Source organism: Gossypium hirsutum, chromosome D04 (assembly GCF_007990345.1).
Source record: "Gossypium hirsutum isolate 1008001.06 chromosome D04, Gossypium_hirsutum_v2.1, whole genome shotgun sequence".
In the NCBI taxonomy this organism is placed as follows: Eukaryota; Viridiplantae; Streptophyta; class Magnoliopsida; order Malvales; family Malvaceae; genus Gossypium; species Gossypium hirsutum.
The window spans coordinates 5349941-5371277 of NC_053440.1; the positions used below are offsets into that span (position 1 = coordinate 5349941).

Genomic DNA, 21337 nt, shown 5'->3' on the forward strand with positions numbered 1-21337 from the left:
GAACACTTATCTTTCTTAAATGTTTGGATCAAATGGTTCCACCACTTCCTTTAATAGGTGGAGACTTGGTTGGATTTATTATTAATTATTATTATGTTTGACTTCTTTTATTCTTAAAAAGACTATATTTTATTTGTTTTTTTAAAATGTTTTATTTTGAAAATAAAAATATAAGTTTTAATAAAAGAATAAACATAATTAAAAATAACTATTTATTATAAAAGAAATAAAATATGGATAAACATTAATCATTTACAAGTATGATGAATTATAACAAACCTTTCGAGTGGAATTGAGTTTGAACGAGTATATAAAATATATTAATACCATATATGTATATATGCTGAGCACAAATTTGACTCAACCTTACAAAGTTTCATGTACTTCCACAAGTGTTTTCAGAATAGAGTTGATCGGCCGGTAAGTTGATTGGAGCAAGAAAATATTTTTATGAATATTTTAATAATTTATTTGATTTCAACTAAACAAATCGATATATCGGTTTCGATTCCAAAAATATTGGCTTACACCATTATCTTCCCTTTCCTTGGTAGTATCACAGTTTAATTTCTAGATTTGGATGCTTCTATAACTCATTGTTCTATTCCTTCTTTTACTATGTATACACTTTCTTCCTTCCATTTATTGTAGCTCCACACCTCTCCATCTAATGCCTAGTTATGGTCCTTATTTTGCCTCTGGCCAGATAAACCAAAGTACTTGACGACAAAGGGCATGCTATTAAGTTTCAGATACTAATAAATATGGGTTAAACCAAATACTACATACTTCTTTTTCATGGTCTTATTAAGTATAGCAGCAAACTAGAATGTCTGTATTTAGAGAGGGACATAACATAACCAAGTTTGAAGTTTGAACCTTGTTATAAAAAAATTGTACAAGTCACAGACAAGTTGGAAATATAACCCAGAGAAATTATGCATTTCACAAACCCCAAAAAGAAGCCTCATTTTATACCAAAAAAAAAGAAGAAAGAGAGGACAGCCCTTGGCATATCTAATTAATTTACAAGAAGCAGATAATCAAAGTGTAAGTTTATCAGTATGTGTTTGTTTTGATGATGAAATATTTCAACAAGAGTGGAAGGGTAAAGTAAGAGGAAGATGATGGTGATGGTGATGGTGGTGGTGATAGTTGGACTCTTTCTCTATTTGCCACTTGAGATTAAGAAAATCATCGACGGAACATGGCAGCTTCAAAGGTCCCTTGGTGTGGTAGCCGTAGACCTCATAAGCCTTGTCCAACAGCTGCTTGAAAAGTGGATGGTAAAGGTAAGATATAGGAATCACAAATCGCTGAAAACCTTGTTCTTCATCCTCCTCTTCTAATCCAACCTCCACTGCAAGCCACCCTTTCTTCACCTTCCCCTTTGCCTTCTCCATTTTCTCTGCTGTTTTTTTTTTCTAAACGACTCTGGACTTCGCTTATTTCTCCCGCAAAGCAAGAGGCTTGCAACTTGCAAGTGCGTGCTTATATGTATTTATACCACACAGACACAGCTAAATGGAACATTATGGTTGGGGTTTTACACATACCCTCTTTGAGTTGTAATAAAAAATTAAGAAATACGAGTTAGTACCACTTTATACGGAACAATCATGAATCTGGGTACTTTTTGGTTTCCTTTTTTCTTTCTCCAGAATCCTGCAAGTTGGTTGGAGGTGGGATTTTTGTTGTAAAAAGAAAAAAAGAAAAGCATATTGGTTGGAGAGGAGTATTTGACCCACCATACAAGTGGAAATGACGTCGACATAATAATCTTACTCCTTCCATATCTGTGTAAGTGGCTTCTTGTAGGTAATATTCATTATATTATAGAGTATCTGTTTTGGTATTTGGAAAACACAAAGCACCTTCTACCTCTGTTGCTTTATTGTGTTGTATATGGTGAGATGATGAGAAAGTAAAGTAGTGTAAAGCAAAGCATTAGGGCTTGACTTGTACGATAATGATAAATAAAGTAAAGAAGCAGGTCAAAGTTGAATTCTTAGTCATCTATCAGTACGGAGGTCCTTCTCAGAATGCAATTTGCTTTTTAGTATATCATTATAAATTCCAAGTGCTCCTATCCTGCCAAGCTAATCTTCTAATATATTACACACCAATGATAAAAGTTTGGGTAAACTATCAAAATTGTCACTTATGTTTGAAATGTTATGTTTTAGTCACTTACGTTATCACATCGTAACATTTTAGTTACTGCGTTGTTAACGGTATAACGATAAGCTAACGTGGCAAGTTAAATTATCATTTCAAACAAAAAATTTAGGTTAATTTATATAATCGGTCCCCATATTTCTTTTCATTTTCAGCAATTTAACTTTTTATTTATTTTCCATTCTCTCCTGCTTGTCCATCTGTTTTCCTCACTTCTCCATTTCTTTTAACATAGTTTGTTTAAAATATTTTCCATTTGTTAAAACTAGTCTCTATACTTTTATTTTTTTGAACAATTTACTTTTTTTCGAGTAAGGCGAACTTGTGGATTAGTTTTAACAAACGGAAAACATAAAAATAAAACATTGTTAAAGGAAATGAAGAATGGAGAAAGATAAGAAAAGTTAAAAAGAACATAAAAGAAAAAGAATTAAATTGTTCAAAACGAAAAAATATGGGGACTGATTGAATAAATTAACCTAAATTTTTTGTTTGAAATAATGATTTAACATGTCACCGTTACATCGTTAACAACAATTAACGGCTCAGTAACTAAAATATTACAACACGATAACATAAGTGACTAAAATGTAACCTGAGGCAAATAAAAGTGACTATTTTAATAGTTTACCCTAAAAAAAATTATTTAAAAAATTGAAATTAAAAATGATCACGTATGGATTAAAAAAGAATATCATGTATTTTATTTATTTAATTTTTAAATATTAATTAAAGACCTTATGAAAGGAATTGTAAAGAAAAGATAAATCTTCATGTCTAATACATAAAATTAAATACTAGAATTAGACGATTTGCAGTAAGTGAGGCTGACGTCCGTACAAATGGTACCCGTTCATGTAAAATTAGTTTTTCTAAAGATGTTTTTTTTTTAACCCAAAAGCATGATAATAACCTGTTATAAAATATAACACGACCCGGATCGATTCGATCTGACCTGTTCCCATTCGGAGCTTGACTTAGATAAGGAAATATGACAATAGCTCGTCACCTTTCAAAATAGCTCATGATCGGTATATCAAATACTAAATTTTTGTTTTAAAAATAGTTTTATGAAATTGAGAAAAGTAAAAAAAGACACGTGGCTAGTTTGCATTGGAAGTTGTAGTACTACTTATAAGTAGTTGCCAAGTCAGAGAAAACAAGCAGTTGTTTGGTCGTTATCAAAAAGGGATAAAAGGAATAAGCAATGATATGGTCGGCAGTGGGAAATATGGCGAGGCACCATTTAATGCATTATACTCTTTAGCTTTTCTATGCTATTTGACTGATAACAACCAGGATGGGATTTGGGCGGTGGTGCCGCACTCATTTCTACCATGCTTTTTTATCTTCTTCCCAAACTCTTTGCCCAAAAATAAATTGCGGCCCTGCTGTGCAACAGTGGGGCAGCTTTGCAAGCCGGTGGTTAAAGGGATCGATCGATTAAAGTCTCGGCCGGTTAGATATGCATGATTGATATGATTTGATGGCTTTTAAACTCTATTGGATTGCATGTTTTACTGGCCAACTCAAATGCATCATGACCTCTCCTTTTTATATTTTCCTTTATAGTTATTTCCACTTTTATCTCTCAATTCCTAATTTTCTAGCCATCATTTTCCTCTTTTTTTTTTATGAAAAATATATGTTTTAATTTTGAATTTCTAAGCTGTAATCAAGCTTCCTTTAATCTTCATTAAACCCCTGCATCATCAATAGTATTGTGTTTTAATTGTTAGACTTACATGTCTAAGTAGATTAACATTGCAACTCACATCAAAGAAATAGAAATAGGTGATTTTCACCTCATAAAACCAAGCTGGGGATTCATCTTCTCATGTGGTAAAGCAAAACCCAGCACCAAAGAGAACATCGGTATAGACAAAGCATTTGACAAACAAAAAGCCACAGCGCATCACCAAAGCTAAATGCATAGAACATGACACCCCATAAACCAGCCCCAAAGACAACACATAACAAGCCAACAGATTAAAGCCATAAAACACAAACCAAGCATAGGAACATCGCCATAAGAATCAAGTGCTGCAGCAGTCATGGCTTTTGTACTTTATGTTCTAAGATGATTAGTGCTAGCTTTGTAGAATTGGGGGTGGGATTAGATTAAGCTATGGCTTAATCCTCCTATGGTAATGCTTTACATCTTATCATGCATCGTAAGGTTTTGAACTTACCCATTAATCTGCATAGGATAATGCTCATTACATTTTGTAACGAACGCATTATAACTTGTTCATAAATTACCATGTAATCCGCGTAGCTTGATGCTACTGTTTGATCCAAATTGGGTAATGCTCATTGACAAGTCACAACTCTCAAATACCATCACAAGAACAAATGGAAAGTGATTGTTGCTGTTGAAAAAAAAAAGTGATGTTGCACTTTAAAAAAAAATTGCAGCAATAAACTTTGATCTCCACATAGTAAATTTCAATTCTCATCTCATTAGTCCAAAGACAAGAAAACACGAGAAATTATAATGACCAAAAAGTAAAAAAGAGACAAATCTACTAGATTTTACTGGCTAAAAACCCATTTAAAAGAAAAAATAGATACCCTATAATGAAATTGATCCTAGTCCTTCATAGTACTGGTGCCATTTGATTAAAAAAAGAAGAAGAGGGCATTAGACATTTCTTCTACTTCAATAGTTGAGAAGTCTATACTCCGTAAGACATTGTAGTAAATGTAGCTGACGGTAACAATTGCAACCACAGCTATGCACCCTGCTCTGTTATTTGCTATTTCAACTTAGGTACCCTAAGCTGCTTTTTTTTACTCATTAACCCTACCTTGACACGCCTTCTATTGGGTAATTTTACTCCACCTTGACGCTGAAACATCTGCCACCAATGTAATTGCTTCACCTTCCTGTTTTCTTTATGTTGGTTCTTTCCTAGCCATCCCATCCCACCTTTGGAAGCTTTTGATTTCTTTGAGTGCCGAAGGTGCTGCATGAGTCCGTCAACTAGTGCATGAAAATGCCCTACCTGATGCTTGACCGGCGCATTACTCGCCTTTGCTTTTCTTAATTTACCTTCATCAACTTCATTTCTGTTTGTGGGATGAATAATCTTGTGCAAAGGTGTCCACAAAGATTTGGTGTGCGCACCATGGGAGTGATCACCACTATCATGGTGATTGTAACGGTGATGGTGATGGTGATGATGGTGATGAAAAATTAGCCCTAACTTGTTTGTAATCTTCCTCAGCCGTCCGACCCTTTGACCCTCAGCTTTCTCAGGCTCAGAGTCTGTTAGATGGATTAATTTGTTTGTTCTGGGAGGATGCAATCTATCTGATTCACTAGCATCCCTGTAATCACTGCTAATTGATGAACTGCTTTCTTCACGTGCTCCGTGATCAAACCCACTGGATATTGAAGCTGAACTGTCCTCACTCAGTAAAGAATAATCCTCACTGTCACTGCTGCCACTACTGCCACTGCCAGAAGTAGAAGACTCCTCAGGTTCTTGCTGATGCAGTAGAATCTTATTCCGCAAAATCCCCATACCGCCTTTTTCCTGTTCGGGTAGAATCTCATGTGCTAGGCTTTTCTTATGACAAAGAGCCTTAGATTCTGTTGACTGATATGGTAGTGAAGATCTTAATTTTGATATGGTTGGTGATGATTCTTTCCCTCTATCTATTGAGATCGGAAAGGGAATTTTTACAGGCATGGGAGACCTCTTGGTGATATCATCCTGCTTAGTTGGAATCCTTAATCCATGAACATAGCAACCAGTATTTTCATTTTGTTTATAGCCATCTGCTTCTAGCATGTCACTGACATTCCAGTTACCTGTCTTTTTATTCACCCTACTATCACTACTTACAATATGCTTGCAAGTCTGGCCCATCTCCTTGTGTTGAATCCTCCTCCTTTTGCTTGTTATCTCGTCCAACAAGTCATTTGTACTTTGACCTAACACATGACAAATCCCATTTGAGTCCTTTTTCTTTCCATTTCTTTGACTGACCAGTCTAATTAGCTGCAAATCATCCCTATCTGAAAAAGGATCAATATCATGACTTGGTTCATTCTTTTTAACCAAATGTTCTTTTGCTTGTACCATAGGATACACTGATGTAGGCATAGGGGCTTTGGTAGCATCCGCCAACTTTGATAACAAACGCAAAGCTGGAATGTGGGATTCAATGTGCTTGACTACATTATCGATGTCTTTGGAGAAATTATTTACTGCCTCCCCTCCCTTTTCATACAGATCAGCAAGATTATCTCCAGAAGCTACAGAATTTGAGGAGCTAGCAACTGATTCGATACCTCGCAATCCACAAATACTACTCTGCCTCATTATTTCATTGCTTTTCAACAGCTTCATATTTGTTTCATTTCTCTCTGACAAATTTTTGTCATCCCCAATGGCTTGATAAAAATGTCCTAGAGGATCACATTGCCAACCTTGTTGCATAGCTTCTTTGCTTAAAATCTTGGCTGTACTGTGCTGCTTCATACTGCTTTTCTTGTTGAACTCACAAATTTTCTTTCTATTTTCAGATTTGTCTAAGGTGAATCTAGATTGCTGCGAGATAACTTCATGAGTTGTTAGCTGGTTAGGATAATCTTCATCTTTCGATGAACTGAATGCAGGGTGCTTTGATTCTTTTACCAAATCGCGAATTACATCTGGTGTAGCATTTAAAATATTTGATGAAACACAAGGCTGAGACTCTACTAACCATTTTCCAGATTCAGAAGAGAAGGTATTGCCACAAATACCATGTTCTGCTTCTGCTATTATCTGTCACACAAATCCATTAACAGCAAAGATTACAATCATCGAGAATGAAATGAATCTAAAATCAAACAGAACTACAGATTGCTAGCAAATTGTTGAACAGCATATCACATTTGGAATAACAATAAGGGAATCATCAATGTTCAACAAATTTGCCATTAAACTTTGAAGAACTCCGAATAGCAAATAATCCGACACAAGTCTACACATTGACATGGTCCAGATACCTTTATATGTGTCTCCAAAACTCTCTTTGTAGCTCCATCTAGAAGATCCTTGAGTAAGAGCTTTGATCTTTCACCTAACTGTTTACCATCAAAGGAAAAAATACGTACACATGATCAATTAAATGGGAATGCATATCTTCCAAGTTGCTACACTTTTAAGCAATTGCCTCAAAATAATGTAAAGACAGTTACAAAGGAAATGGACAATCCACAAATCTTTCAAGAGAAAATGTTGTAGTACAAATCTTCGAAATTCAACAACTAATTGAGAAATTAAGATTCTTGAAAACATATTAAGTGGAAATAGTAGCCCTAACAAATTGAGAACTTACAATCACATTGCTTGTATCATCACCACAACGTATAAGTCCATATAATTCTCTTAAAGCTTCAAGATCAGATTGCAAATCCTTCAGTTCCATCTTGCTTATCGAAACTATGGGAAGAAAGAAAAAAACCCCCAAATAAAAAACAAATTTAAAGATCCGTATCCTAATTTCTTAGAATGGGTAACACTACAACATCCAAGTCTATATAAAAGTAAAAATGGCTATAAAAAAAAAAGCAATGAACAAGTAATGTATGCAACAAATTGAATAAAGAAATCAGTAGAAAGTATAGTTAATCAAAATAAGAAAATCGGAATTTACAACCTTTAACGATTCCAGTAAACTTTTCTTCTTCTTCTTCTTTTTTATATCTCTGGTTTTAAATGTTAATTACCATGCAATCAAACATTGAATTCTCTAAAAAAGAATTTTTTTTTTAAAAATCAAATAAAATGGATGCTTACAGTTGTATTCAAAGCACAAGAAGGATTACATGTGGGTGATGATTAATCTGCAAATTCAAAACTTCAGAAAACGGTTGCTAACATTCATAGAACGGTTCACTCATATACTATGCACTGTGTCTCAAAATAAAAATAAAAATTATACAAATTTGCCACCTAAACTTTTTTTTAGGTTCAAATTGGTACTCAAATTTATTAAATGTTATACATATTAGGTAAAATATTAACTGTTGTTAAAATTCTTTTTGTTATGCTATAAAAATATTGTCAGAATTAAAGGAATTTATGTTAAAAATAAATAAATATTAAGCTATGCTTAACTAATTAATATTAAATAAGAAAAAAAAAGAGTTTTAAAAACCCAAATTAAAAAGAATTTCATTATTTTCAATTAATAAAATAATTAAATAAATAAATAAAATTAAAAGTAATTGAACATATAAAATAAAATAAAAATATCACATCTTCTGTCACATGTTGGTCATACATTGATTATTTTTGTTACCTCATAAAAAAATAACAGTGCTAAAATGTTTGACAAGTTGAAGTACCAAATAGAACAAAAAAAAAGATTAATTATCAAATTAGAAAAAAAAAGTCAAGTTTAAATATCAAATTGGATCCCAAGAAAGATTAAGTATCAACTTAAGAAAAAGTGCTAACTTTAGGTACCAAATTAGGAAAAAGTATTAAGTTCAAGTACCAAATTTATATTAAACCTTCTGTTTTTTATTCGGTGTAATTGCTGTTTAGTTCAAGAACCAAAGATTGATATTGTACTATTATATATTTAAATTTATGTATATAAATTACATAATATATAAAAATAGAATAAAAACATATTAAAAAGTAAATAAAAATGGACTGATCTCGGACCTTAAATGTTAAAGCCCAAGCTCGGCTCATAGTCTATTTTTTTTGCCAAGCTCATTTTGCAAGACTCGTTCTTTTGTCCAAACCCTCTCATTTTTCAAGATTTGGATACACTCCCAACCCATAAACACCTCTAATTATTACTCACATTAATAAATTATTAGTATTATTTTCTACACTTAAACTTATAATAGTATTTTGAAACAACTTTCAGGGACAAGAATGGAGATATAGACATATTTTTCTAGATTGATGAACTATAAAAAGACAAATATCCTTGAAATAACATTTGTTGCTTTGAAAAAGAAATGTACATGTAGTAATTTCGTAACTGAGTTAATGCTTATTGATAAGTGTCATCAACTTAACCAAACTCTTAATAATAACTATATTATGCTACATCCATGAAATGAGTAAAAGAAGACATTTCTACCCGGTTCAGGATTCAAACGGGTTTTTAGTACACTCCGGACTTGTGTATTGGTCAGTTCTCGATCCAACCAGTCCAACTGGTTGATCTGGTTTGGTTTCAACATCCTTGACCTAAAACAATACTCTCTTTTATAAGTTGGTACATAAATTTTCTTTTGGTCACAAATGGTATCTAAATTATTCTTATGTTATCCATTTTACACAAAAATGTTATCCGTTAAAAAATTCTAGCCAATAAGATTACATGTCATATAAAGTTTTAAATTTTTTTATTTTCTTTTGCATTACTTCTCTCTTTAATTTTATGTCTTTCTTCTTCCTTTTCGGTCTCTAGCAATGCCAGCAACGCTCGAAATTGGTCCTCCCGAGGTTGAGATGCAGGCGATTAATTTCATTTTCAAACTTCACCACCTACTTGTTCAACTTGACGGGATCGAAAAAGTTCATTCATCAATCAAAACTAGTGTTTTTAGAGTTGGACAGGACCAACCAGTTGGACTGGGAATTGGTCTGAAGAGTTGAATAGTTGACTCGGAAACCAATACAAATCAATTGAATCGAGCTTAAAAAATCGGTTGAATCAGTTTTCCCTATTTTTTAAAATATTTTTATTTTTAATGGATTTTTTAATATTTAAAGAGAATATATATTTTTGTCTTTTTGCTTCATTAAAATTTTAATTATTTATCTAAAAAAATAGAGTTAACAATTTGAATAATGGTTAAACTAATAAAAATATCAATTGTGTTTGTATATTACTATTTCTCTAATTGAATTGGTACTCGATTAACTCATGTTACCAACTTAGTCAAAGATTTTATACTAAGTATATAGATAGGTAATATAAATATAAATATAAATATAAATATAAATATAATTTTATTACACTAAATTGTGGAACACGATGTGAGTTGAAAAAGAATTTTTGTAAAAATATAAAAAAAATTATATAAAAATTAAAATAAAATTTTGATTAAAATGATAAATTTAAGATTTTATATAATGCTATTCAACTAGTCAATTAAAACAAAAAAAAAGTAATTATGAAGAAAATATTTAAAAAATGTAAAACGAAATGAGTTATCACTGTCACTTGCTATGTGAAGATAGTTAGCGAGTAACTTATTCTAGGATTAAAGAAAGTGCTGATATAAACTTTTCAACACGGGGGTTCTATGGTGTAGTGGTTAGCACTCTGGACTTTGAATCCAGCGACCTGGGTTCGACTCCCGGTAGGACCTTTATTTCATCTTTAATCTTTTTAAAAGGGAAAAGGAATTCCATGGTCAGGATCCCGCTTCATTGTGTTGTGATTTCTGTTAACCAACACGGAATGTAATTAATCCTCCTACAAAAATGTACAGAAACTGATAAACAGCAAAATTGTATACAAAAATTCCAGCTCTAGCAGAGCAATTTTCATTGAAATATTTCTGAACCAACTTTACTTTCTATCACTAATAAGTGGACATGTAATCTATTGTCATAGTTTCTAATCATATCTATTCTTTTTGACAGCTTAAAACTATATAGCTTCTCTCTAACCCATAAATAAAAAGATAATACACTTCAGTGCACTCAAACCCATGTTCTCTTGCATTGACAACAATGTTCATGCCAATCGAACTAAAACTCAATTAACAAGAATTTTTTTTTCTTTTTTAAAAAATAGTATTGTCACAATGAGTCTTATACTTTGAATGTAAACACAAAACTCTTGAAAATTTGGAAACTTACCTTTGTTGTCATTGTACATGCAAAGCCTAAACGAACGGAAATCACTATCCCCTCTCAAAGCCTAAACTCTGAATTTGGTGCAATGATTCCTGACTGTTTGTGGATAAAAGCTCAATTCCAGCATATTGCTTTTTGTTGGGTTCGATGGACTACAAATAGAGTAGCTCACTTCATTGCTCAAGCACTTTTATTGTCTGCATCTGCTATTTATTGGGTAGTCCTCCTTTGACTATAGATTTTGATTTCTCTAATGATTTTATTGAATATATAAGGTAAGCCTTCACCCTCCCATTGTTAAGGTTCTATGGTGTAGTGGTTAGCACTCTGGACTTTGAATCCAGCGACCTGGGTTCGACTCCCTGTAGGACCTTTTTCATCTTTAATTTTTTTACAAGTTAGAAATATTAGAGGGACTTGGTCACTTGGACATAACCATTGCTATACAAGAATAAAGTTGAAATTTTTAAAATGTTTGGATTTACAAGTTAAAATATATATAAAAGCATTGAAATTGTTGATGATTTAAATCGAATCTTGTTCAGGTTAAAAATGGTAATTGTTGACACCATTTTTTTGAATGAAAACGGGGTCGACTTGGATTTAAAAAATGAAAACGGGAGTCGCCACCAATCTTTTTTGATGAGGTGTGATCGGGTCACCTCGTAAAACGGTTGTTTTTAATAAACGATTTAGATTTTATTAAAACAACGATTTTTGTCTACGAAATTTAGAAAAATGGGTTCGGGAGTCGGTTACGCACGAGGAAGGATTAGCACCCTCGATGCGCCCAAAATTGGTACCTAGTTGATTAATTAGTGTCTTAGTGTCGAAAATTGAAAATTTGAAGAGTTTTAAAAAATACGATCCTTAAAAGAAAATCTGATATCGTGAATTGAAACATAAGATTCTCTTGTTCCGAAGGAATATCACATCCAGCACGTTAGGACACGATACTCTAAACCATCGAAACCAAGATCACCTTATAGTTTAATGAAACCATACCTTGAAGCTTTAAGAGGATATTTGGCTATTTAGTCAAACGAGAAATCGAAACCCAGCACGTTAGGGCACGTTTTCTCGAGTTTTCAAACGCGAAATATTGCCTTAATTTAAAACTTTACACTTTTTGAATGATTGCAAGTACAATACTCGAACGAGATGCATTTGTTTTATTTAGGACAAACTACAATGATTTATTATTGGAGTGTGCAAAATCGAGCGTAGCTTTGAAGTGATGAAATGAAATTGAATGATAACGGAACATGACATAACAATTTATGAATGAAATGATACATCAATGCATGACAAATATACACGGATACAAATAAGCAAATTATAGTACGCACAACGACAATGAACACACAATATATCTAATTTAAATACCAACATTACTAATCAAAGGAAAATACAACAAAATATAATATATATATATAAATATAAATATATATACAACAATCTAAAGTAAATAGTAATCCAAGATGAGTGATTTATAAGAACGATATATAATAAAAGGTTCGAATAAACAATATACAAGAAAACTTAAAATAAATGAATATAAAAAAATTTAAAATAAATAATATTATATATATAAGAAAAAAAGTATAAACAACTTTAAAGAAAATATACATGCATACGAAAATTTAAAAGAAAAGAAAAGAAAAATATATAATAGTTTACAATAAATAATAAATAAAAACTTAAACAAACAAAGATAAAAGAGTTTTTGTTTTTTTTTTAAATAATAATAATAAACAAATAAATTGAATGGACCCAGGACCAAATTGAAATTAAAACGAAATTAAATGACATAATTTAAAAATAAAAAAAAGGACAGTCGGGGCCCGATCTAAACGCGCGCAGAGATACAGGGTCAAAAGGGAAATATTCCCATCCCATCTGAAACGGCACCGTTTCAGGGTACATCTGCGCATGGTCTATGGACCAAATTGAAGCAGAAGCAATGTTTGCAGTCCAAATCAGAATATAGAAAAAGACCGTATTGAGGTAAACCGCCAAGGGCAAGGGACCTATTGCGCAAATTACCCATTAGGGCAAAGAGGCGCAGGTCGCCCCCTTAAACGGCGTCGTTTTCGTCTTGCCATTTAAACCCCAAAAAATCTGTCACACACAGCCCATTTTTTTTTAACCTAAAAACTAAACCCTCATTCTCTCAACTCCCTTCCCCATGTCCGGCTACTTGAGCCGCCGTCCGTGCAGTCATGGCCGACAGTCGGCGTCGCATGAGGTCGTCTCCGATCGGCGCGTTAAAGCGCGTTCAGAGACCATAACCATGGAAAGGGAAACAAGGAGAGAAGAAGAAGACTTTGGGCCCCTCCCTAAACCCGCAACCGACGACGGCGGAGGACCGATAAAGACGGTGGTTTTCAGGGCCGATCCAAGTGTATTTCTTTCCCCTTTTCTTTTTATTCGTTTTTTTTAAATAATAATAATAAATATAGATAAAAGAAACAGAGAGATCAAAATAAAAAGAAATAACCTTGAATTTTTTTTTGTTTTTATTTTCTCCTGTTCGTAAAATCGGGAAGAAGACCTTTACAAGGAAGAGATTTTCGGCCTTTATAGCCGATCTACACCACTTTTAATTTCTATTTCTTTGTCTTTTTGCTATTTGTTTCTTCTGTTGTTGCGTGCCTTTTGTTGGCTTTGCAGGGTATGGCCGGTATGGGCATCATGGTGGCAGATGCTTGGGCGGTGGCAGCCGGTGTCAGACGCGTGGGGGTAAGGGGCCGCTATAGTGGAGCAGGGTATGGGCAACGGCGCTAGAAACCTTAGGGTTTCTGGCTTTCCAAAAAATTTGGAGACTTGGGCTTATCGGGCTTCACTATTTCGGGCTGGTGTTGGTTTTGGGTATTGGGCTAGGCCCAAAATTGGCCTGTACAGCTGCCCCTCTTTGCTCATTGTCGTGTAACGGGAATGGAGCAAAGACATAATGAAAGGCCAATTTTGCCTGGTCTTGCTAGGTCTTGACTTCATTGGTGTTCTTCTGGTTCAGATAATCTTCTTCCAATCCACTGCATCTTGTAGCTTTAGATTCAATCTACTACATTTTCTGACATATGCCTTGTAGCTTCGATCTATTCCAATGTAACTTCATAAAGATAAGATCTAAGCTTCAATCTACTCTGTTACGACTCTATGGGGATGAGATTTGTGTTTTTAGTCTGCTCCACTACTGCTTAGGGAGATAAGACTTGATGCGATCTGCTCCACTATTGCTTAGGGAGATAAGATTTGTGCTCTTCACTCTATTCCACTGTTGAATGCAGGGAGATAGAGTTATCGGCTTCGATGTACTCTACTGTAGTCAGGGAGGTAAAATCTGCCATCGTCGATCGGCTTTCTTCGATCTACTTCACCACCAGTATGGGAAGACAAGATCTGCATCGTCGATCCACTTCCTACCAATATAGGAAGATAGGACCTGCTATCTTCGATCTACTTCACGCCAATACATGAAGACAAGATCTGCTTTCTGCGATCTACTTCGCCACCAATATGGGAAGACAAGATCTGCGTCGTCGATCCACTTCCAATCATTATAGGAAGATAGGACCTGTTATCTTTGATCTACTTCACGCCAATACATGAAGACAAGATCTGCTTTCTGCGATCTACTTCGCCACCAATATGGGAAGACAAGATCTGCGTCGTCGATCCACTTCCAATCATTATAGGAAGATAGGACCTGTTATCTTTGATCTACTTCACGCCAATACATGAAGACAAGATCTGCTTTCTGCGATCTACTTCGCCACCAATATGGGAAGACAAGATCTGCGTCGTCGATCCACTTCCAATCATTATAGGAAGATAGGACCTGTTATCTTTAATCTACTTCACGCCAATACATGAAGACAAGATCTGCTTTCTGCGATCTACTTCGCCACCAATATGGGAAGACAAGATCTGCGTCGTCGATCCACTTCCTATCAATATAGGAAGATAAGACCTGCTATCTTCGATCTACTTCACGCCAATACATGAAGACAAGATCTGCTTTCTTCGATCTACTTCGCCACCAATATGGGAAGACAAGATCTGTGTCTTGGATCCACTTCCTATCAATATAGGAAGATAAGACCTGCTATCTTCGATCTACTTCACGCCAATACATGAAGACAAGATCTGCTTTCTTCGATCTACTTCGCCACCAATATGGGAAGATAAGATCTGTATCTTGGATCCACTTCCTATCAATATAGGAAGATAGGACCTGCTATCCTCGATCTACTTCACGCCAATACATGAAGACAAGATCTGCTTTCTGCGATCTACTTCGCCACCAATATGGGAAGACAAGATCTGCGTCGTCGATCCACTTCCTATCAATATAGGAAGATAGGATCAGCTATCTTCGATCTACTTCTTGCCCCGGGAGATAGAACTATCAGCTTCAATGTACTCCACTGTAATCAGGGAGGTAAAATCTGCCATCTTCGATCTGCTTTGCTGCCAAATACAGGAAGGCAAGATCTGCAATCTTCAATCTATTCCACTGCCAAATACAGGGAGATAGAGTTATCAGCTTCAATGTACTCCACTTTAGTCAGGGAGGTAAAATCTGCCATCTTTGATCTTCAATCTATTCCACTGCCAAATACAGGGAGATAGAGTTATCGGCTTCAATGTACTCCACTGTGGTCAGGGAGGTAAAATCTGCCATCTTTGATCTTCTTTGCTGCCAAATACAGGAAGGCAAGATCTGCAATCTTCAATCTATTCCACTGCCAAATACAGGGAGATAGAGTTATCGGCTTCAATGTACTCCACTGTAGTCAGGGAGGTAAAATCTGCCATCTTTGATCTTCAATCTATTCCACTGCCAAATACAGGGAGATAGAGTTATCGGCTTCAATGTACTCCACTGTGGTCAGGGAGGTAAAATCTGCCATATTTGATCTTCAATCTATTCCACTGCCAAATACAGGGAGATAGAGTTATCGGCTTCAATGTACTCCACTGTGGTCAGGGAGGTAAAATCTGCCATCTTCGATCTGCTTCGCTGCCAAATACAGGAAGGCAAGATCTGCAATCTTCAATCTATTCCACTGCCAAATACAGGGAGATAGAGTTATCGGCTTCAATGTACTCCACTGTGGTCAGGGAGGTAAAATCTGCCATCTTTGATCTGCTTCGCTGCCAAATACAGGAAGGCAAGATCTGCAATCTTCAATCTATTCCACTGCCCAATACAGGGAGATAGAGTTATGGCTTCAATGTACTCCACTGTGGTCAGGGAGGTAAAATCTGCCATCTTTGATCTGCTTCGCTGCCAAATACAGGAAGGCAAGATCTGCAATCTTCAATCTATTCCACTGCCAAATACAGGGAGATAGAGTTATCGGCTTCAATGTACTCCACTGTAGTCAGGGAGGTAAAATCTGCCATCTTTGATCTTCAATCTATTCCACTGCCAAATACAGGGAGATAGAGTTATCGGCTTCAATGTACTCCACTGTGGTCAGGGAGGTAAAATCTGCCATCTTTGATCTTCAATCTATTCCACTGCCAAATACAGGGAGATAGAGTTATCGGCTTCAATGTACTCCACTGTGGTCAGGGAGGTAAAATCTGCCATCTTCGATCTGCTTCGCTGCCAAATACAGGAAGGCAAGATCTGCAATCTTCAATCTATTCCACTGCCAAATACAGGGAGATAGAGTTATCGGCTTCAATGTACTCCACTGTGGTCAGGGAGGTAAAATCTGCCATCTTTGATCTGCTTCGCTGCCAAATACAGGAAGGCAAGATCTGCAATCTTCAATCTATTCCACTGCCCAATACAGGGAGATAGAGTTATCGGCTTCAATGTACTCCACTGTGGTCAGGGAGGTAAAATCTGCCATCTTTGATCTGCTTCGCTGCCAAATACAGGAAGGCAAGATCTGATAACTTCAACCAGCTCTGCTACGACCGAGAGAGGCAAGGTTTATCTTCAATTTTTACTGATCTGTTCTCTAGGGAACATGACCTGTATAATGAACCTAATTATGCCTAATGATTAGGATGGCATGATCAAAATGAATCAAATGCTCCTAACTAGACATGTGTGAATGGTATTTGAATGAATGCAGAATGTCATGAAAATAATTCCTTAATGCTTAGGTTATCATCGCTCAAAAGCTTATTGAGGCTTTATCACTAACGTGTCGCAATGCCTTCTTGACCAGCCGGCATTTCCAAAGAAACACGTAATCTGATTGCCCCCACTGTGAACATCGTAGTTCAATCCATTGTGACATAAAATTTGTACCATCAATCTCCTACTGTAACCCAAGGGTAGAAAGATATGGCTTTTTTCAATCTTCTCCTATCGTAATTCAAGGGTATAAGATTTAAATCCTTCTGGTCCCTTACATCGTTCCCAAGGTGTCGTACCAAAGACTCATGCGCAAACAAGGGCTCTCCTTCCCGAGGTAACCTCTTCCTATTGCCTGAAGATCATCACTTTCTTGTTTATTCAAGCTTTGTCACCAACATGGCATCTTGTCAATCAACGCATTTGACAACAAAAATCCAAAGAGAAAGTCTAAATTTAGACTATTCCTTCCCAAATTTCCAACCTTTAAATTTGGAGTGTTCTAAACAATTGTCCTGCTTCAGGCTCCTATATTATTTAGAAACTTTTTAGAGTAATATGCAAAACTTCCTTCGTGAAAATTTTATTAGTCCATTAATCATTATTCCAATGCAACATGCTTGCAAAAGATCATAACGATAGATAAAATAGAATTGATTTGAGAGCATAGCTCAAAATGGATAAACTATCAAGGATAGCAAGAATAAAAGGGGAATTAATTGGGAACACGTATCTTGAAAAAGAATGAAGTATTCCAAGAAAAAAAAAGTATGAGGACAAGATGCCCCAGATATCGTAGCTTGAACTTCTCTGTACCAACTCTTTGAAAGACTATTCTGTGTTTGACATGTGTTTAGGAGATCTACAAGACTTTGTCGATGCCCCAAGATGCTACCTACCCTTTCTTGTTGAATCAGGTATAGCAAGATTATTACATGCCCCGATTTGATCAAAATTTGAGATGCTCTGATCGCCTCATGCCCCAATTTGATCCAAAATTTGAGTCGCCCTTTTTTGGGTTTTCAACTCAAGCCCCTCTGGTCTCAAGGCGCCCTTTGTGGGTTTTCACCTTGGCCTCTCCTTTTTTCACTCATTTTCTTTTCTTCTTTTTCATTAATTCTCTCTTTTTTTTAAGTGAAGTATTTGTTCCTTGAATCAAAATTCTCAAGATTAGGCAAGTTCTTGCCATCTATCTTGGTCAATACCTACACTCTCCCAGATAAAGCCTTCCACATAAGGTCCTTCTGGCTTGACATCCACTTTCTTCTGAAGTCCCCTTTGTATGGGAAGGATCTTCTTTGATATCGGGTCCCCCTTGTGGAATTCTCTGGAGCAAACCTTGTTTTGGTGAACTCATACCATTTGCTTTTGGTACATTTGACCATGATAGATATTTTGAACATTCCTCTCCAACCAGGATTGGATCCAAAAACTCAAAGAGAAGGAAATCTCGACCTCAATAGGTGAAACTGAAATAAGCCCAAAAAGAGGGCGTTGCCCTGAGAGAGTTTTTTTTTTGGCGATATGGTGTTAATCTTGAACAGACTGCAAACTTCTTATATTTTGCTCTTGTTCAAATTTAGTGCATTGTCAAATATGATTCTTTTCGACTTTTCAAGCTGACGTGATTTTTCAAAAAAAATTGCTGTCGACTTCGTGACATTGGCATATGAAACAGCTTCTTCCCGTGAAGATAAACTGATGACTGCCAGACCTTTTTTTGGCGAGATCGACCTAACAACCTTCATGCCCCATATGGACTCCATTGATTTTTCGTAAGGTGGAATCTGTTTTCACCTTGTTCTACCCTCCTCAATAAGTACGGAGATAGGCCACAATCTATGTCATCTTCGAAGTCATGAGATTCCTCTAAACACATGTCTCACTCAAAAGGAGATTCTGAGTCTGTAGCAGTGTCATTCATGTCGTTAATATTCAGGGACCTGTTGTTGGTGCAAAAGAATATACAAAGAATGTATGAATTTAAGAATAATTATTTGTACAGTATAATTATGAATGAATGAATGATTTTAAAAATAATTATTCACAAAGAATGAAAGAATATTAGCTCAAAAATGATCGCAAAGATGCATTTCATTAAAATAACGACGTTCAGACATGAGCCTATTTCACAAAAAAAATTCATATTGCTTCAGGCTAAAAGCAACAAGTTTGTTCTGAATATTACTCTAAGTAGGCTCTAAATACTACAGAGACTTCTTTTACAGTCTGATTTATTTAGAACACTTCCAAGTTTATGAGGGCAGACATCTAACAAAGTTCCCTCTTCAGTTGTGTCTTCATGCATGTCATTGATGTGAACACTTCCCAATATCTCTTCATACATCGTATTCACCTTATTGTCAATCATGGTTGGGTAGCAGATTTTCTGCAGTAGATGAGTCACCCAACTTGACAATACCCATGTTGATGAGTTTTTCAACTAGTTTCTTGAAGGTGATGCAATTCTCTATTGAGTGCCCCGTAATTCCTGCGTGGTAGTCACAGTGTGTGTTCGCATTATACCACTTTGGATATGGAGGTTGTGGGGGTTTTGAGTAGGAAGGGGAAACAACATGCGCATCGAATAAATTTTGATACAACTCTTCATATGACATTGGAATTGTTGTGAACTGGAGGTTCTCAGTACCTGGTTTCACTCCAGGTTCTTGTCTCAATGAGCCTTGTTGGTTAGCGACCATTTTTCTTGGCTGATTCACCGTAATTGGTTTTGAATAACCCTTGCTATATGTACTCGTGTTGTTCACCTCATTGTCTTTGTGCTTTGGGGTTGATCTCTTGATGCCTTCTTCCGCATCTATCTTCCCACTTCTTATTGCATTTTCAATCATTTCACCAGACATCACTACATCTGAGAAGCTCATGGTAGCACTTCCTAACATGTGGTTAATGAACGGTGCTTTCAGAGTGTTGATGAAAAGCATCGTGGTTTCTTTCTCTAAAAGAGGTGGCTGGACCTGTGTCGCGACCTCTCTCCATCTTTGGGCATATTGCCTAAAGCTCTCACTATGCTTCTTTTCCATGTTCTGCAATGTGATTCTATCGGGTGTCATATCTGTCACATGGTTGTACTGCTTTATGAAAGCCTGTGCTAAGTCCTTCCATGAATGGATGTTGACGCGACTTAACTGGTTGTACCACTTAGCTGCAGACCCGATCAGACTGTCCTGGAAGCAGTGGATCAACAGTTGATCATTGTTGATGTATCCTGTCATTCTTCGATAGAACATAGTTATATGAGCTTCAGGACAACTAGTCCCGTTGTACTTTTCAAACTCCGGCATTTTGAATTTGGGAGGGAGTACTAGATCAGGTACCAAACTCAAGTCCTTGGCGTCGACTCCACAATGGTAGTCGGTGTTCTCCATGGCTCTAAATTTCTCCTCTAGCCATCTACATCGGTCCTCAAGTTGTTTTGACAAGTCCGTTTTCCCTTTCTCCATCTCTGCCATGTTATCGAGATTAGGAAACACGGGGTTGGTAGGATTATCACCGGGATTAGAACCCGAGCCTATTGGAAAGTTCATCGATGCCGGGGCACCGACCTGGTATTGGGATCTAATGGTAACAGGTGCCCTCTGCGGGTACACCTCTGGTTGCGCTTGGATGTTAGTTGGGGTGAAACCTGGAGGATAGGCAGGGTCATCGTGATCATCCCCAGCATAAACTAAAGGGCCTTTTTCCTTTATCATTCCTTCCAGCCAATAACTGCTTTAATTGGTTCATCACAGTGTTCTGGGATTCTAACATGTCTTGCTGGATTTTTTCCAGTCGTTCGTGCATCTGATCTTGCATCTCTCGTTGCAACTGTTCCAATCTTTCCAACCTTTGATCCATTGCTTTCGTTTGGCGACGAGTACCGTAGTGATATTTGATTAGATTTTTGTTGGTTTCCAGGGTAACTGAAATAATTTTACCTAGTTAGGGTCACTTCGTGAAAGTCTAATGCATATGATGCAATGTAATGCAAATGCATGAAATGAATGCCAAAAGAAACGTTGATTCTTGGTTCAATTCTATTAGAACAACTGGAATAGAAAACAAATCCATTTACATAAAGCAGATATATATACGGCTTTGCCGTCATAGGCGGGGACATTCGATCCTCTTCTTCATTCGAGCGTTAAGATAAATCTCCCGAACTCTTCAAAAGGGACATCCCTTCTATCTCTTTTTTCTTCATCTGGGCCGCGACTCG

The 21337-nt window shown here is 36.0% G+C and overlaps 2 protein-coding genes and 2 non-coding genes across 4 annotated transcripts; 2 read left to right on the forward strand and 2 right to left on the reverse strand.

Annotated features, from left to right (window-relative positions):
- Positions 1–950: 950 nt before the first annotated feature.
- LOC107935792 (auxin-responsive protein SAUR32) lies at positions 951–1941 on the reverse strand. Its single transcript, XM_016868413.2, has one exon. The coding sequence runs from the start codon at positions 1401–1403 to the stop codon at positions 1092–1094; it is 312 nt and encodes a 103-aa protein (XP_016723902.1). The 5' UTR covers positions 1404–1941; the 3' UTR covers positions 951–1091.
- Positions 1942–4601: 2660 nt separating this feature from the next.
- LOC107935788 (uncharacterized) lies at positions 4602–8041 on the reverse strand. The gene is made up of 4 exons (XM_016868410.2): positions 7977–8041; positions 7516–7619; positions 7184–7261; positions 4602–6959 (listed from the first exon to the last, which is right to left on the reverse strand). The coding sequence occupies exons 2-4, from the start codon at positions 7603–7605 to the stop codon at positions 4938–4940; spliced, it is 2190 nt and encodes a 729-aa protein (XP_016723899.1). The 5' UTR covers positions 7606–7619; positions 7977–8041; the 3' UTR covers positions 4602–4937.
- Positions 8042–10450: 2409 nt separating this feature from the next.
- Positions 10451–10522, forward strand: TRNAQ-UUG (transfer RNA glutamine (anticodon UUG)). Its single transcript has one exon. It is a non-coding gene; the product is annotated as a tRNA-Gln (tRNA).
- Positions 10523–11316: 794 nt separating this feature from the next.
- TRNAQ-UUG (transfer RNA glutamine (anticodon UUG)) lies at positions 11317–11388 on the forward strand. The gene has a single exon. It is a non-coding gene; the product is annotated as a tRNA-Gln (tRNA).
- The last annotated feature ends 9949 nt before the right edge of the window (positions 11389–21337 follow it).

Bases quoted from the DNA above. Each gene is read 5' to 3' on its own strand.
- LOC107935792 (XM_016868413.2), bottom strand. From the start codon at position 1,403: ATGGAGAAGGCAAAGGGGAAGGTGAAGAAAGGGTGGCTTGCAGTGGAG.
- LOC107935788 (XM_016868410.2), bottom strand. From the start codon at position 7,605: ATGGAACTGAAGGATTTGCAATCTGATCTTGAAGCTTTAAGAGAATTA. The intron at 7,262-7,515 runs GTAAGTTCTCAA...GATGGTAAACAG, and splicing joins ATGATACAAGCAATGTGATT to TTAGGTGAAAGATCAAAGCT. The intron at 6,960-7,183 runs GTATCTGGACCA...TTTGTGTGACAG, and splicing joins TTTTGGAGACACATATAAAG to ATAATAGCAGAAGCAGAACA.